The 16047-nt window shown below is 37.1% G+C and overlaps 1 protein-coding gene across 1 annotated transcript in view; it reads right to left on the reverse strand.

The window, feature by feature from the left end:
* The window catches only part of rxfp2b (relaxin family peptide receptor 2b), a 312780-nt gene that overhangs the window by 87640 nt on the left and 209093 nt on the right, over nt 1–16047 (reverse strand). The window contains exon 10 of the mRNA XM_028800786.2: nt 7331–7405. Within this exon, the coding sequence (XP_028656619.2) occupies nt 7331–7405 (75 nt within the window). The remainder of the gene's footprint in view (nt 1–7330; nt 7406–16047) is intronic.

Here is a 16047-nt window from a genome sequence, read left to right on the forward strand (position 1 = left end):
CATGGAAGCAGTCTTAACTGCTCATCAACAGTAAAAAAGAAATTAAACATTTTTGCTCCAACCAGCAATGAAGTTTTTACCTTCATTCCTGGTCTTTTGGAATTCTGAATACTGACGTCTTTCAAATATTACGTTTTTTTTTCATACTTTTTGACTAATGTCTTAAGATCAGGTGCCAGTAACACACAGGTTTTCGTGTCTTATTTAGTACAGTGATGCACATGGACTTCATTTAGCCTAGCAATGCACTTAGGACAGAGTGATGTCTTAGGTGCGCTACAACAATATGTAGGATTTGTTAACAGGATACTACAATTAGCACAAGAAAGATCTCCTTACCCGCTGACTTTTTTTTCTTATATTACTTCATTTTCTGTAGGCAGCTGTTAGAGTTCAGTCAATCAGTATCTCACAGGTCTGATCTCTAAGTGATGTAACCAAATTTTGGATTTTCACTTTTTCTAAAATGTGTAGTCTAATTAAACTATTTATGCTGAACACCTAAATCAGTCTCCAGATACTGGTATCTGGTGCCTAAGTAGTCATATCAGTGGTAACACACGTCAACCCCCATTTTTCATACACTTTTTCATGACATTGCTGTCTTCAGCATTTATTATTCTCTGATAATGCTGGTATACATTTGTAGCTTGAGGTCTCATGTGGCATTTTCATGTAGTTGTCAAGCTACCCCCGTAGCGTTTTTACGCAGTCAACAAAGAGGGCTGCCCCCATGGAGTTGTCCATGCATGTCAGCGTGCGAAAAGGGAGGAAGAAGGGCTGGGATCCTGAAGATCTGGGGTTTGGAAGCCTAAGTCTATTGGATGGGTTGGGGTGGGGGTTCTCAAAGATAAAGGCCTGGATAACTGAAATCAAGAACTAAAGCCCTGAAGCCCCCGCCATCCAATGACACCACTAGCTGGCAGCAAAAAGGGGTGCATTTCCTATCCCATCAACTTTTCAGTAGAGGCCCATAACTTAAATATTTCAATTCTTTCGTTCACAGATGTTCCAAGTGAGGTGGACCACCAGCTTCCATTTCATTTTTCGACTCATAATCAACTGAACTATGTAAACTAAGACTGAAGATTCACATTTCTCCTCTTCTCTTCTCACCATTGTAACTATCTGTCATCTCAATTAAAATGTTAATATTTATATTGCCGTGAAAAATGTTTGTTATTCAAAATTAAATTGCTCTGTTTTAATATGTGTTTAACCTAATTTTGAAAAGTGCCTTTTGACATTTGTTCACTTGTTTTTGACCGTTTCTTCAAAATGCTATGCTAATAATATTCAGTAAATGGAAAAATATTTTATTAGTAATTACTGCCTTTTTATTTGAATTAAGATGGCAAAATGTAATGATTTAGGAACACAATAAAAGGAATAAATAAGAGAAATGAACCTGAATACTGTAGAAAAAAGAAAAAAAAAAAGACAGAGCACCTTTGGAGTAAATGCCTCCAAGTCATCGGTTTGTGGTTCATTCTGAGACACTGGAGGAGAATTACACACTCAGAACAGTTCTGTAGCATCACAACTACAAATCTGCCTATCAAAACCAGACGTGAACAAACCAGCTATAAACTTATAGCCTAATAACAGACATCTCTTTACTCTTGCAGAAACAGTAAAAATATTTTTTTCTGCACCATGTAAGAGCGTAGACGGCAAAAAATTGGTTTGGTGCAGCTCTCCATTTACTTGATGAGGATCTTGTACATCACACACTGAACATCTCACTATTGGAATTAATGCTGGCCTCTCTAGGCAAGCTGAAATACCAAATTAAAGGTTATGTACTGGAATTACCCAGAATGTAACAAGGAAGCCAAGGACAGATGACAGAAGAATGGCAAATGGAAAATAAGGCTAAAAATGTAACTAAAACCTTGGATACGAGTTTTTCTTTAGCACACTTTGCACAAAACCCCAATTACTCAGGCCCTTTCCGGTCTCTCTTTTCTTTCTCCTCTTTTTCTCTTCTGCCTCTACTGCTCCTTACAGCTTTGTCCTCCACCACTTGACTGTAGCTCTCCGATTAGTGGTGAGGCAGCTCCTTTTATAGCCCTCGACCCTCAAGCTCAAGTTTTCTTCAGCCCGGAAGTATGACTGGGCTTTCGTCCCTGTGACTTGGTAGTACTTCCGGGCTATGGATGAGACATGACTCCCTAGGTTCATTTTCAGTGTCCTCTGGCAGCAGCCACTGCAGGGAAGCTGCCATCTAATGTCTTGAGGAAAGTATTGTCCCAAAGCGGTTGCCTTCCCCCATCCTTTCATTCTATGGGCGTCCTGGCCAGGTTGAGGTACTGGCCATCTATTACAGAGTTTAATTACGCGTATTATTTTTCACCTTAATTGGTAGGCTAGTCTGCATTTGCTTACTGCTTGAAACATTGGTACATTTAAAATACAAAATATTTTTTGATTTCCAGGTGGTTCAGTGTGTGGTGGGTGCGGCAACGCACTATCAGCACATGCTCCCCAACCTTCAAACCTGACTTGCTATGAAAGGCACAGAAATGTCCTATGGAATGTTTTTACAATATTTTTCTCAGAACCAAAAGCTAATTTTGATTCCAATTAAAATGTGTACTTCATGTTAAGGTGCCTCTCTCTTGTATTATACACCTCTCATTGCTTCCCATAAAATAAGAAAAAAAATCAAAGGAAGCAAAAATGGAGTAATAGAGCAAACCCTCGTAAGATCCACCCCAGTCAATCGAAGACCCCACAGCAAAGATGTAGCAAAATTCCACAAAATAATATCTCTCCATTAGTGAGGAGTGAACCTGACAGAGTTCGCTTCATCATAAGTACAGTAAAATCACATAAATGTTTGGGAACTTCCAAGTCCACGGGGAAGTTGGATCCGAACAAGTTTCGAGTGGATTATAATGGTTCAATGGTCTGTGAGGGTTTGGGAAAAGTCTGCCAACTATGCTGGACCAATTATGATAGGTAAATATGTGATCTGAGCTGTGAGGCAGCAATGCTAACCACTGCCATGATTCAAACACCAAAACACGCAGAATGAAGGAATACCACAAATAAAATGCAACAAATAGGCCACAAACCTCTAGCAATAAGTAAATAAAACAAAGATCACTATGCTGAGAGTTCCACTCTTGAGGCATACATTGGTCGTGTCACAACACAGGGCGGTGGAACTGGCTTGTTCCATTGTTTGATGCAACTCTGGGCATGACTAGAATGGTTTTGTTTCCAAAATACCTGTGCTGATGCTTTCATCAAGAAGAAAAAAATGCCTTGTAAATAGTCATAAATGTTTTGCTTGTATTACTTTAAAGCTTGTTCTGTGTTTTCTGGTGAGGGAAAGGAGATGACAGGGCTCTTTTAAGGCTTGTTTTGGGATCTAGCTGGGCATATAGTTAATTTGCTGGTATAATTAGCCATGCAGTGCTGTGCTCACATTCATCAGCTTTATATACAGTATCTGGTGGCAGTACTCGTGATATTCTCATTATGGTCTGCTAATGTACTACTGAAATGAAAATACTGCCAGAGGAGCGGCATTTCCCCTTAGTCAAATGAGTGTGGTTAGAGAGATGGGGTAAAATATCACAGCACTGTCATGAGCAATGCAGCATTTTTTTTTCTTTTGTGTTTGCGACCCAGCGACAGCCACATCAGCTACAATCTTAGAGTAAGCATGCTTGAAAGTCCTGCATATGGCTGCTACAGCTAATGCTGACCTTGCATAGCATCATGAGACGCTTGGAAAAACATATTTGCCTAACCTGGCTGCAGAGTGAATATCCAGGAATACATTCGTCAGAACAAATAAACATGACATATTCACTACATGAAATGCTTTGACATATTTCAGCAATCGACACTGCTCTCCATCAAATTGTTTTGAAAATTTCTTAATCTGGTTCAGGGTTGCAGGGACAAAAATGTACAGGAAACTATAGAACACATTCAGACAAAATGAACTTTTTACATCCTGCAAGACTAACTGAGAATACTGTACATATCTCATTACTTTGGAAAGTACTGGATTTTACCATACATTTGTGAAAAAAAAATTCTTACAACACTTTTTCCTTCTCGCTACTCATTTTTTTATTTACCAAATCAAAACTTCATAAGTTCTATAATTGATGCAACATTTCTGACCTACAGCTTTCACTACAATTCTGTGCATAGCAAACACTCAATTTTTCCTACAAATCACATGAGTGAGTTGGTCGTAGTTTAAAGATTAAGTGACCTGTTACCCTTTTAGACCATATTGCTTATCTCTCTACTTGTTTGTTAGATATACAATGCCTAACCTGCAATGCTCTTCCCTGCATTTGCCTCTTTATTGATGAACGTTGCACCTGACCTACAACTTTTACTTTTGCAAGTGGTTACCCTCACTTTGTGGCACTAGGCAGATTGTTGACACGAGGGCCTACTGAGTTAAATGGATTAGCCATCTACTAGACACATATTTGTGAAAACCACCTCCAAGCCTGCCTACATGGTTTGTTCTTGATTTTATGTAAACCATTGTAGGAGTTCAGTTTAAGATGGTCGTTGAAATAAACTGCAAAGAGAAGTTCTAACCAGAACACAATGCATCCAAACATACGTCTCTATGAATCCTCAGTTCAACTAATAGTAAATTCTATATATTTAAAAGTTCCAATTTATGTTTATGAATCTACTGGTGGTCATACAAAAGGATAAAGACTCAGGATCAAGGTTATCAATGTGTTTGTAGTTGACTCAGGATTCCAGCCCTAGAGGTGCCGATCATATAATTGGAAATGATTAAGGTTGCATTTGTATTTTATATTACAGAAAATCCAATTGAGTTAATACATGAGAATGGGAAAGCATACAATGATGGTTTTGTAAACCGGGCCTGTTCTGGTTTTTTTCTTTAACATTTTTAAGTCTTGTCTGTGTTTAGATGTGTTCACATTAAACGTGAAAGCACCTATTGTTGTAGTCATGTTTTTCAGTTAGTCTGTCCTTAACCTGGCTACCAGTGGACAGATTTCACTGCAAATTGGTACACTTTTATCTGAACTAGAGTGTGCTGTACATGTGTTTTAAATTTCCCAAAAAAATTTAGCTTGTATATTTTCCTCTTTTTCAGGTTTGATAGCCAGTCCTGGTGACAAAACACGTACCCCCGGTACACATATTTAAAACACCATCATGGTCTCGTGTGAAGTCAGAAATTTATTGCCACCTCTGCTGTGGTGTAAATGTGACCTTCAATATACTGTAAATCTTTAACTCTCCATTGTGCACTTCTTTCAAACATTTCATTTTTAAGAAATAGGAGCTACAGTTATCTATAGACTCTCCAAAACAAAAACAAACAACAGTATATCAATTGATGCTACTTTTATGTCCCTTGCGCCACCACAAGCGTATTTTGGCAAAATGTTTAATATGTTATTGTAAAATGATATTAAGAAGCATGGATTTTAGGTACTTCTCATTTGTAATTACATTTAATAATCACCAATATTATTAAATCGTATTGATTGTTAAGAAAATATTGTAACATATGTCTCTTTGATGAAATAAATAAAAATACTCCAGCTTTTAAAACTAAGTCCTTAAATGTACCTGAATGTTATGTTACACATACACTTTCTAACTTAAATTTTGTTATGACTGCCGATAATCAAAAGTATTTTACAGGAATTGTGTCTATAAACTGCAATTAAAAAAATACTGAAAACAACAAGTACAATTTCTCACCAGCAATCTAATTAAAAACAATTATAAACATGGTGGTAATTATGCTGATTACGCAGGGCCCCAGAATTTAAGTAACAGAATAAATTCAAGTCTGTAATGGAGTTTTATAATTAACAGGAAGCTACTGGCGAACACCGTCCTATTGTTACATAAGAACAACAGGTTTGATTGCTTTTTAGAAAAAATCTAGGAAAAGGATAGAAATAATTTCATGCCAAACTTAAATGAAATTGACAAATGATTAAAAAACTTCATTCATTCAGTGTGGACTGCAGAACCTCCTGCTGATCTGCTGCTCAGTGACTAAGTCCACATCTCTTAAAGTTGCAAATGAATTGATTGATCTTGCAGTCTTCCAGCCTTATTGACTGATGAGGCTAAATCAAAAAGTAAAGGCAAATTGAAAATTATACAGTAACTGTAACAGATAGAAGCTGACATAATAAAATGCATTCGCAGTGGCTTATGGGTAATTCAAGCAGACACAGTGCAGTACTCTGCTATTAGTCTAGTTGAAGCCAAGGTGAAATAACATGGGATTGCACCGTTATTGAACAATGTGGCATAGTATGATTTCATTGGAAAGACTGAGTGAAACCTGCTGAAATTCACCGAAGGACGTTGACTCAGTTAAATGTTTATGAGTGGGTTGAAAGGTTCAAAGCGGGAAAAACAAGTGTAACCGACAAAGCTTGATGTGGTCCACCATCAACATTATGCACACAAGCCTACACCGACATGGCAAATAAATGCCTTCATTAAACCAATATCATAGTGCAAGATGACTTGGGGTACCGTAAAGTTTGCACAAGATGGGTACCCAAAGATCTTACCGATCTGCTCAAGCCAGCATCCTTTGGTGAAGTGTAACAACAACAATATGTATTTCTTTAGCACATTTTCATACAAAAGACGCAGTGACATGCAAAGAAGAACAAGTTAGAATTAGATAAGAAATAATAATAAATAAATAGTACATAAAAGACAAATAAATAATGCCGGATATAATTAGGAGAAGCAGAGTCCTTAAGTACAGTCCTTAAAGTTTCTAAATGACAGTCCAATTATAAGTGAAAAAGCCATGATGGACAGAAAAAAACTCTGCAAGGGTTCAAGGCCAAAGCCCACTTAGCCCTCACTTGGCATTCTGCCTAACATAAACGTTCTTAAGTTGTTCTTTGTGTTTCTTAGACTTTGTCTTAGAGGATTCAATGAAGTGGGTTTTGGGACAAGTTGGGGTATCCTCTTTCATTCAGAAATCACGGGCAGCCGCACAGAACTTTGATCAGGTGGTGGTCTGGAGTTGAATTTCAGCAGGTTTCACTCCTTCTGCCCAACGAAATCTCACTACGCCATGTTTTTCAATAATGGTGTAACCCTGCAGCAGAACAGCCATGTTCATTTGATTTTGGTGTCAACTAGACTAACGGCAAGTGCTGTGCTGTGTGTTTGAACTACCCATAAGCCATTGTGAATGTGTTGTGCCGCATCTGCTTCTATCTGTTTTGGCTACTGTGTAATTTTCGAATTACCTTTATTTTTGGATTTACTCTTGTATAAACTAGTAATAAATATATAAAAGCTGATCACTTACACCCAGTTTAGAAGTGGCATCTCTGAGCACATTCTCATTTTTGGAAGTTGTTCTAGCTTATTATTTACCATGGATCTGGAAAAAAGACAAACATTAAAACATACTGAATATACATTTCTTAATCATACATGTGGAAATACACACATTTTCCTTGAGTATGCAAAAATAATTTAAAATGGAACACTTACCATAAATAAACTATATTTACATATATCTTTCTATATTACCATAAATAAACTTTATTTACACACACACTAGCTATTAATCTTCTGAACTTGCTTTTTCCATTTTAGAATGTAAATCATGGTATCATGGTGCATAATGGACACCTAAACACACAATTTAGCAAGGCTGGTTGAACTAATATGAACATTTTTGGGATATAAACAAAGGATATGCTTGTGATTGTGCCTGTTGTGCATCAGAAAACCTCAGCTTCATAAACTGCAGAATGATCTATTTTCTTTGTTTTTCAGACAATATTACTGAATTGTAATAAGTTTATATGATTTATATTCAGTGAGATGGATGCTGGAAACATATCTGTCAGATTACAACTGCTATGTAGACATGAAGCAATCATCTGTTAAGTGTTTGACTAAAAACACATATCTAGCAAAAAGAGCTGCTTGGAAACATGCTTGGGTATTAATGCGAATAAGACGTATAACAAATGAAATGTGATCACTGGCCAGACCACAGGTTTTTAATGATAGAAACTCTTCCAGTGCTTTTATTAGATCTGTTGGATTACCTCCTGGTAACTCTGAGGATGATACTCAGCCACAGAAAAGACATACTTCTCCAATTTTTCCAAGCACATAACATTTTTATATACTGTATAGAGTGTTAGGTTCATTAGCTGTATCTTGGCCCTGTGTCAGTGTGGATGCATGTGTGAGTGGACAGTACAAAGTACTGGTGCTATCCAGGATTTGGTCCTGTCTGTGCTCCTGTGTGGATATTCCTCTGTCTACTCTAGCTTTTCTCTCATGGCCCCAAACATGTGCTGGTTAGATTCATCGGTAGTTCCAGTATGAGCCTAAATTAGATCGGGCCCTGTGATGGACATATACCATGTCTAAGGTTGTTTCCTGACTTATACCTACTGTTGGTGGGATAGGCTTCAGCTCACACTCCGACCCAGAATTAGATGAAGTAATTTTGACAATCTTATGTTATTTTATGTTACTGTTTAGTACTTCTACTGACCAGGGTGTTTCCAGAGTCCACATAATGGTTTTCAGGTCCGTAGGAAGAAACTAGACAAGATTAGAAAGAAGATCTGGAGGATTCATTCAGGCACTTTTTTAGATGAATGTAACCTGTGTGGTGCTCCCAGTGAATTCCCCTCTCATCAGTGCCTGTGAGAAAAGCTCTTCATTTACAAATGTGGGTCATTATTTGTTTGGAACAGATCCAGCAGTAACCATCCAATTATGTGCCCTACTAATATACTCTAGAAAGCCATTAACACCTACACAGTCTGTTATAAAAATAAAGCAAAGATATACAATAAATCCTTTAAAAATCTAGTGAGCGAAATATATACCACATCAATTGTTGATGCATTTCCATATTTTACACAAATTTATAGTCATGTGCTTTTATAGGTTTATACAGTAGATCATTACTGTGCCTTATATGGAACACAGGGCAATTCTTACTTGCATGTGCTAATCAACCTGTCATGACACAGACACTCCATATGAAAGCGCACTAAGAATATGAAACACTATATGAGCTGCAGCATAAGGCTGTTGTGAAATGTAAACACCCAGAGAAAAATCTGAAAAATAAGATTACAGCTCTGGGCCTAGAATTAGAGTGGGAGAATGATGTTCCACCGAATTGCTGCATTGAACGATTGTGCACAGGTTAAATTTGGTCAAATTATTTAGTCCAGACAGACTTCTTTCTTGAATGTGCACATTAACTTTACATTTTTTTAAAAATGTTGTACATATATTGACTTTTCTGAAGCTTTGATAAAGGTGTGTGGAAAATAAATTCTTAAAGAAATACAAATAAAACTGATCACTATTGGTCATGACTATGGAGTCAAAAGTGCAAAACAGTGGAATAACACAAATAGTATTGATAAATGATAAATATAGTACAAATTATCTATTTATATATATAATAATAATAATTTATATATCAATATCAAAATATCATTACAAATAGTAATGATAAATTGGACTGGAATGCCAATACTGATGCTCTGTGCAAGAGAGGACAGAGCCGACTATACTTCTTAGAAGGCTGGCGTCCTTCAACATCTGCAATAAGATGCTGCAGATGTTCTATCAGACAGTTGTGGTGAGTGCCCTCTTCTACGCGGTGGTTTGCTGGGGAGGCAGCATAAAGAACAGGGACGCCTCACGCCTGGACAAACTGGTGAGGAAGGCAGGCTCTATTGTAGGCATGGAGCTGGACAGTTTAACATCTGTGGCAAAGCAATGGGTACTGAGCAGGCTCCTGTCAATCATGGAGAATCCACTGCATCCACTGACCAGTATCACCTCCAGACAGAGGAGCAGCTTCAGCGACAGACTGCTGTCAATGTCCTGCTCCACTGACAGACTGAGGAGATTGTTCCTCCCCCACACTATGCGACTCTTCAATTCACCCCTAGGGGGGTAAACGTTAACATTATACAAAGATATTATCTCTCTGTACACCTGCATTGTTATTACTCTAATTTAACATTGTTTTTTATCGGTATGCTGCTGCTGGAGTATGTGAATTTCCCCTTGGGATTAATAAGGTATCTATCTATCTATCTATCTATCTATCTATCTATCTATCTATCTATCTATCTATCTATCTATCTATCTATCTATCTATCTATCTATCTATCTATCTATCTATCTATCTATCTATCTATCTAGTAGCACTGCATTTCCCTAACGGAAATAACATGAAATGACGTTAATGTGATGATCTACACGACCTGACTAAATTACCTCTGTTTTAAGTAAACGACAGTCTGGCACATATAATATAAAACTCAAATATACAAAGAAATGAAATTTAAGATCATCTGCACATAGCACTACGCATATATCGGCATATGTTCAATATTCTCATTACTTTCAAGATTGGGATAAAAGCTTTGTAAACCTGAGACACGCCCTTAAATAATCAGTGTGATATATTAGCCTGCTTATTGTTACATTTTTTCTCAAAACAACATATAAAAAGCATTGCATTTTTTGGCTTGAAAAATTACATTTTTATTTAATCTCATCTTTCTACTGTAAAATGTGCAAAACACTAAAAGTACAAAGTCAGAAGTATAGAAAATATAATACTGGTACAAATAATATTAATAATAATAATAATAAGAAGAAGAAGAACTTCACACTGTCTGCGGTGGGTTGGCACCCTGCCCGGGATTGGTTCCCTGCCTTGTGCCCTGTGTTGGCTGGGATTGGCTCCAGCAGACCCCCGTGACCCTGTGTTCGGATTCAGCGGGTTGGAAAATGGATGGATGGATGGACTTCACACTGTACATGTGCGAGTGGTGCGAGTGTCACTTTCGGATTCCCAGAATCACTTTCAGTTTCACTGACCATGGGCACTAACACTGTTGGCACTTTTACAGCCCAAGTAAACCTCGGGTCTTACGCGAGACGTGTCTATACCATTGCCTGAGTGACACTCAGGACTAACACTTTTATCACAGGTTTTACAGCCTGAGTGACGCTCGTGTCTAACGCTAAGAATGTTAAAAAAACACATATTGGGGCACCATATTGTTGTGACCCAGCTGTAATAATAATAATAATACTGTTCACCATGCTGTAAATTATAAACTCTTTTAGCTAATTTCTATAGTAAGAGATTGGTTTACTCTTTTCTTAGTTTAAAGTGCTTCTTTGAAAATCAAAAATGCCCCATAATTGTTAAAAATATTTGTTTCTTAAACACAAACTTGAGTCCTTTTCTGCATATACTTAGAAGAAAGCCTACATTTTAAGAAATTCAGTTAAGTGAAAGAAGAATAATCACAGAGGGTAGGAAGCAGGATTATGTGAAAAAAGTAATCCAAGCCCTTATTATAATTACAGACTTTGCTCAGTAACGATATTCCAGGCACTATGAGGATTTTCATAAAATTTGATGGAGAGGAAGAAGGTCTTTGCAATTAATATAATCATCCTAAATTGCTAACCAACACTTTCATGTTTAAAAAATGCCTGCTCCCCAAAGCAGTGTAACTTGTTATGCGTCTGACTTAAATGAGTATTCTCTGTCCTTTGCAGAGGAACGTTTTTGTGAGATGAACTCAGTTAATCTCAGTTACAGTCTAATGAGTGAAAAGTATTCACCCATGGCAGATGATTGACAAGAGTGCCAGTAAAAATACTTTGGAATGTTAGGTTTCCTTGAATTTCTTAATTAAAATTCAGTGAAGCTAGAAAACAGTGTGCCAAAATACCATTTAAATATCAAGTGATTGTACGATATATGGCTTTTGTAACATGTGGTGGCCATGGAAGTTTAAGTCAGGAGCCATTTGGATTTGAAAAGACATATTTCTTTGATTGTACTTAACCATAATTTCAAAATGTGTGGGCTTTTGAGGCTCATATAAAAGGCTATGTGGAGGAACAGTTGTCAGATTCCATTAACCTCCACCGACCCAGGGCCACCATGTTGTTTGCGTTTCACAGGTATTCTTTTGACATAAAGATTAATGGTTTCCTCCACATTCCCCTCATGATAAGTTTAGCCAAAACTGAACAGATTCCAAAGTAGTAATATAGCAACAGATGATAATGATTAAAGTCTTGATTACAATAAACAGTTTTCAGGAAGTGCGACATAATTTGAGTTAAATTTCAGCGTCATAAATTAAGGTGAATATTCAGTACAGAATGTGAAGTACACTGTGTGCAAACGTCTTTCATTTTTAATGAGGTTACTCACTGCCCTCAAAAATCTTAGTATTTGAGTATATGTCCTTAACTTACCTAAATTACTATTTTTTATCTTATAGAGAATTCAACATTTATCATTTTTGCACTCTTTATTCTATGATTTTAACATTTATTGTTGAATAAAAATACATACCATTCATAAATGGCAAAATTTTGGATTTACTAGGTGAGTCAGTTTGGGCTAGATAGCCACTGGTTGTCTGTCCTTTTTATATTTATATGTAAACAATATGGCCATTGTTCTCTTAAGTTATTTATAAAAAGCAGTATAGTTTGCAACTGGAGTACCACAAGACTTTGCTACATTCACTTATTGTTTTCTGTGTAGAAGCTTGAGAAGTTCGGAATTCATCCTCTGTTTATGGAGGGCAACATTTAAGTTCTGCTTCTTCTGTAATATTTAGGTCAGACTCATTAACAAAGTGTAGCATAGGCAATGAAGAATATTAGCCTGTAATGTATATACTTAATTTAAACTATGATCGGAATTTGTTGCTGTGCAAACACATGTGCTCTGTTTCAGATTTCCTTTTCGGTTTGTTATTTTTGTACTCTGCGAATTTAAAGCTAAATAACTTATTGAATGGCATTTTTCTAAGTTATTACTCTCACACTGCAGGATGTCCAGCCAATTTGAAAATACTGTAGAAAAGCAAAGAATAATTTCATTGTGACCTAATTTCAAATGAAAGAACAAAATAATGTCATTATATTTTATTTTTACAACATTATAAGATAAGTAAAATATTCTGCCTTTTTTACTTTCATTATTTGGAAACATTGCATTTGTATTTACATATTTAAAGGGTGCTTTTATCCAAAAGAGTTTATAAATCACAAGCACATGAAATTGAAATGAAGATGAAGTGCACAGTCAGGTACTTTGGTATTCAAGGAGGTGTACAACACAAAGCACATCTATCCACTCATGCATTTTTTCACTTCACAGTCAAAAACGTATACATATACTATACTAAATGTCTTTCTCTATGCAGTGCTGTGAAAAGCTGAAGGAACTAAATAAAGAACAAGATGGCACACATCCACACTCAGCACTGTACCAGTTTGCAGCTACACACACATTTTTGGGATTGTAAAGGGAGCAGAAGTACATGGAGAAAAGTCATATTGACAAGAAGACAACATGAGACAGAAATACAAAGAGAAAAGCCACGTAGACATAAGGGACTTGTGACAGGGACCAGGCTGGGAATCAAACTCGAGGACATGGAACAGCTAGAAAATACAAGCAATCACCCGATTCTGTTCTCCGTATTCCTTATATACTCCTCATATACTATACAGTGGGGCAAAAAAGTATTTAGTCAGCCACCAATTGTGCAAGTTCTCCCACTTAAAAAGATGAGAGAGGCCTGTAATTTTCATTATAGGTATACCTCAACTATGAGAGACAAAATGAGAAAAAAAAATTCAGAAAATCACATTGTCTGATTTTTGAAGAATATATTTGCAAATTTGCAAAAAAAGTATTTGGTCAATAACAAAAGTTCATCTCAATACTTTGTTATATACCCTTTGTTGGCAATGACAGAGGTCAAACGTTTTCTATAAGTCTTCACAAGGTTTTCACACACTGTTGCTAGTATTTTGGCCCATTCCTCCATGCAGATCTTCTCTAGAGCAGTGATGTTTTGGGGCTGTCGCTGGGCAACACGGACTTTCAACTCCCTCCAAAGATTTTCTATGGGGTTGAGATCTGGAGACTGGCTAGGCCACTCCAGGACCTTGAAATGCTTCTTACGAAGCCACTCCTTCATTACCCGGGCGGTGTGCTTGGGATCATTGTCATGCTGAAAGACCCAGCCATGTTTCATCTTCAATGCCCTTGCTGATGGAAGGAGGTTTTCACTCAAAATCTGACGATACATGGCCCCATTCATTCTTTCCTTTACACGGATCAGTTGTCCTGGTCCCTTTGCAGAAAAACAGCCCCAAAGCAGGATGTTTCCACCTCCATGATTTACAGTAGGTATGGTGTTCTTTGGATGCAACTCAGCATTCTTTCTCCTCCAAACACAACAAGTTGAGTTTTTACCAAAAAGTTATATTTTGGTTTCATCTGACCATATGACATTCTCCCAATCCTCTTCTGGATCATCCAAATGCTCTCTAGCAAACTTCAGACGGGCCTGCACATGTACTGGCTTAAGCAGGGGGACACGTCTGGCACTGCAGGATTTGAGTCCCTGGCGGAGTAGTGTGTTACTGATGGTAGCCTTTGTTACTTTGGTCCCAGCTCTCTGCAGGTAATTCACTAGGTCCCCCGTGTGGTTCTGGAATTTTTGCTCACCGTTCTTGTGATCATTTTGACCCCACGGGGTGAGATCTTGCATGGAGCCCCAGATTGAGGGAGATTATCAGTGGTCTTGTATGTCTTCCATTTTCTAATAATTGCTCCCACAGTTGATTTCTTCACACCAAGCTGCTTACCTATTGCAGATTCAATCTTCCGAGCCTGGTACAGGTCTACAATTTTGTTTCTGGTGTCCTTTGACAGCTCTTTGGTCATGGCCATAGTGGAGTTTGGAGTGTGACTGTTTGAGGTTGTGGACAGGTGTCTTTTATATTGATAACGAGTTCAAACAGGTGCCATTAATACAGGTAACGAGTGGAGGACAGAAGAGCCTCTTACAGAAGAAGGTTTGTTTGTAGGTGACCAAATACTTATTTTCCACCATAATTTGCAAATAAATTCCTTAAAAATCAGACAATGTGATTTTCTGGATTTTTTTTTCTCATTTTGTCTCTCATAGTTGAGGTATACCTGTGATGAAAGTTACAGGCCTCTTTCATCTTTTTAAGTGGGAGAATTTGCACAATTGGTGGCTGACTAAATACTTTTTTGCCCCACTGTACATATATTCTGTATAAATCTCCATTTTCTCATATACTAATAATATATACTGTATATATAACTAGGTGTTGGTGACCCAGGGGCAGTTGTCTGGGACCCATGTGACCTCGTTTAGAACCCATCATTAAATGTATTTTGTAATGTGTTTATTTGTGCATTAAACGTCAATTGAAAACTTTCTCTGCGCCAACCTGTATATATATATGTAATTAGCTAGAAATCCACAAAGGGAGAAAATAAGTCATGTATTTTAAAATATTTCTTTTATTCCTAAGCATGTGACAAGCTGTGAGGTGTCAGTGTGCTTCCTCTCCAGATCCGGTATCAAAATAACTAGATGTAATAGACATAATATCATCTACTGTTGAATTCTGCTCTGTACTTATAATATTTCTATTGTATTGAAGATTACTTGTGTTCTGTTCTGTGTATTGTATTGTATTACCTCCTTTTTTTGATTGTGAATTTCCCATCGGGATTAATAAAGTATCTATCTATCTATCTATCTATCTATCTATCTATCTATCTATCTATCTATCTATCTATCTATCTATCTATCTATCTATCTATCTATCTATCTATCTATCTATCTATCTATCTATCTATCTATCTATCTATCTCCCAACCTACCTGGAAAGGGGTCTCTCTTTGAAATGCCTTTCAAGGTTTCTTCCATTTTTTTCCCCTACAAGGGTTTTTTGGGAGTTTTTCCTTGTCTTCTTAGAAAGGCAAGGCTGGGGGGCTGTCAAAACACAGGGCCTATTAAAGCCCATTGTGGCACTTCTTGTGTGATTTTGGGCTATACAAAAATAAATTGTATTGTATTGTATTGTATAGCACACAAGCCTGTGAATACTTTGTAGACGGTCTTTTTCAATGCCAAATGCAAAAAA

This window comes from Erpetoichthys calabaricus, chromosome 4, assembly GCF_900747795.2.
Source record: "Erpetoichthys calabaricus chromosome 4, fErpCal1.3, whole genome shotgun sequence".
Lineage (NCBI taxonomy): Eukaryota > Metazoa > Chordata > Cladistia > Polypteriformes > Polypteridae > Erpetoichthys > Erpetoichthys calabaricus.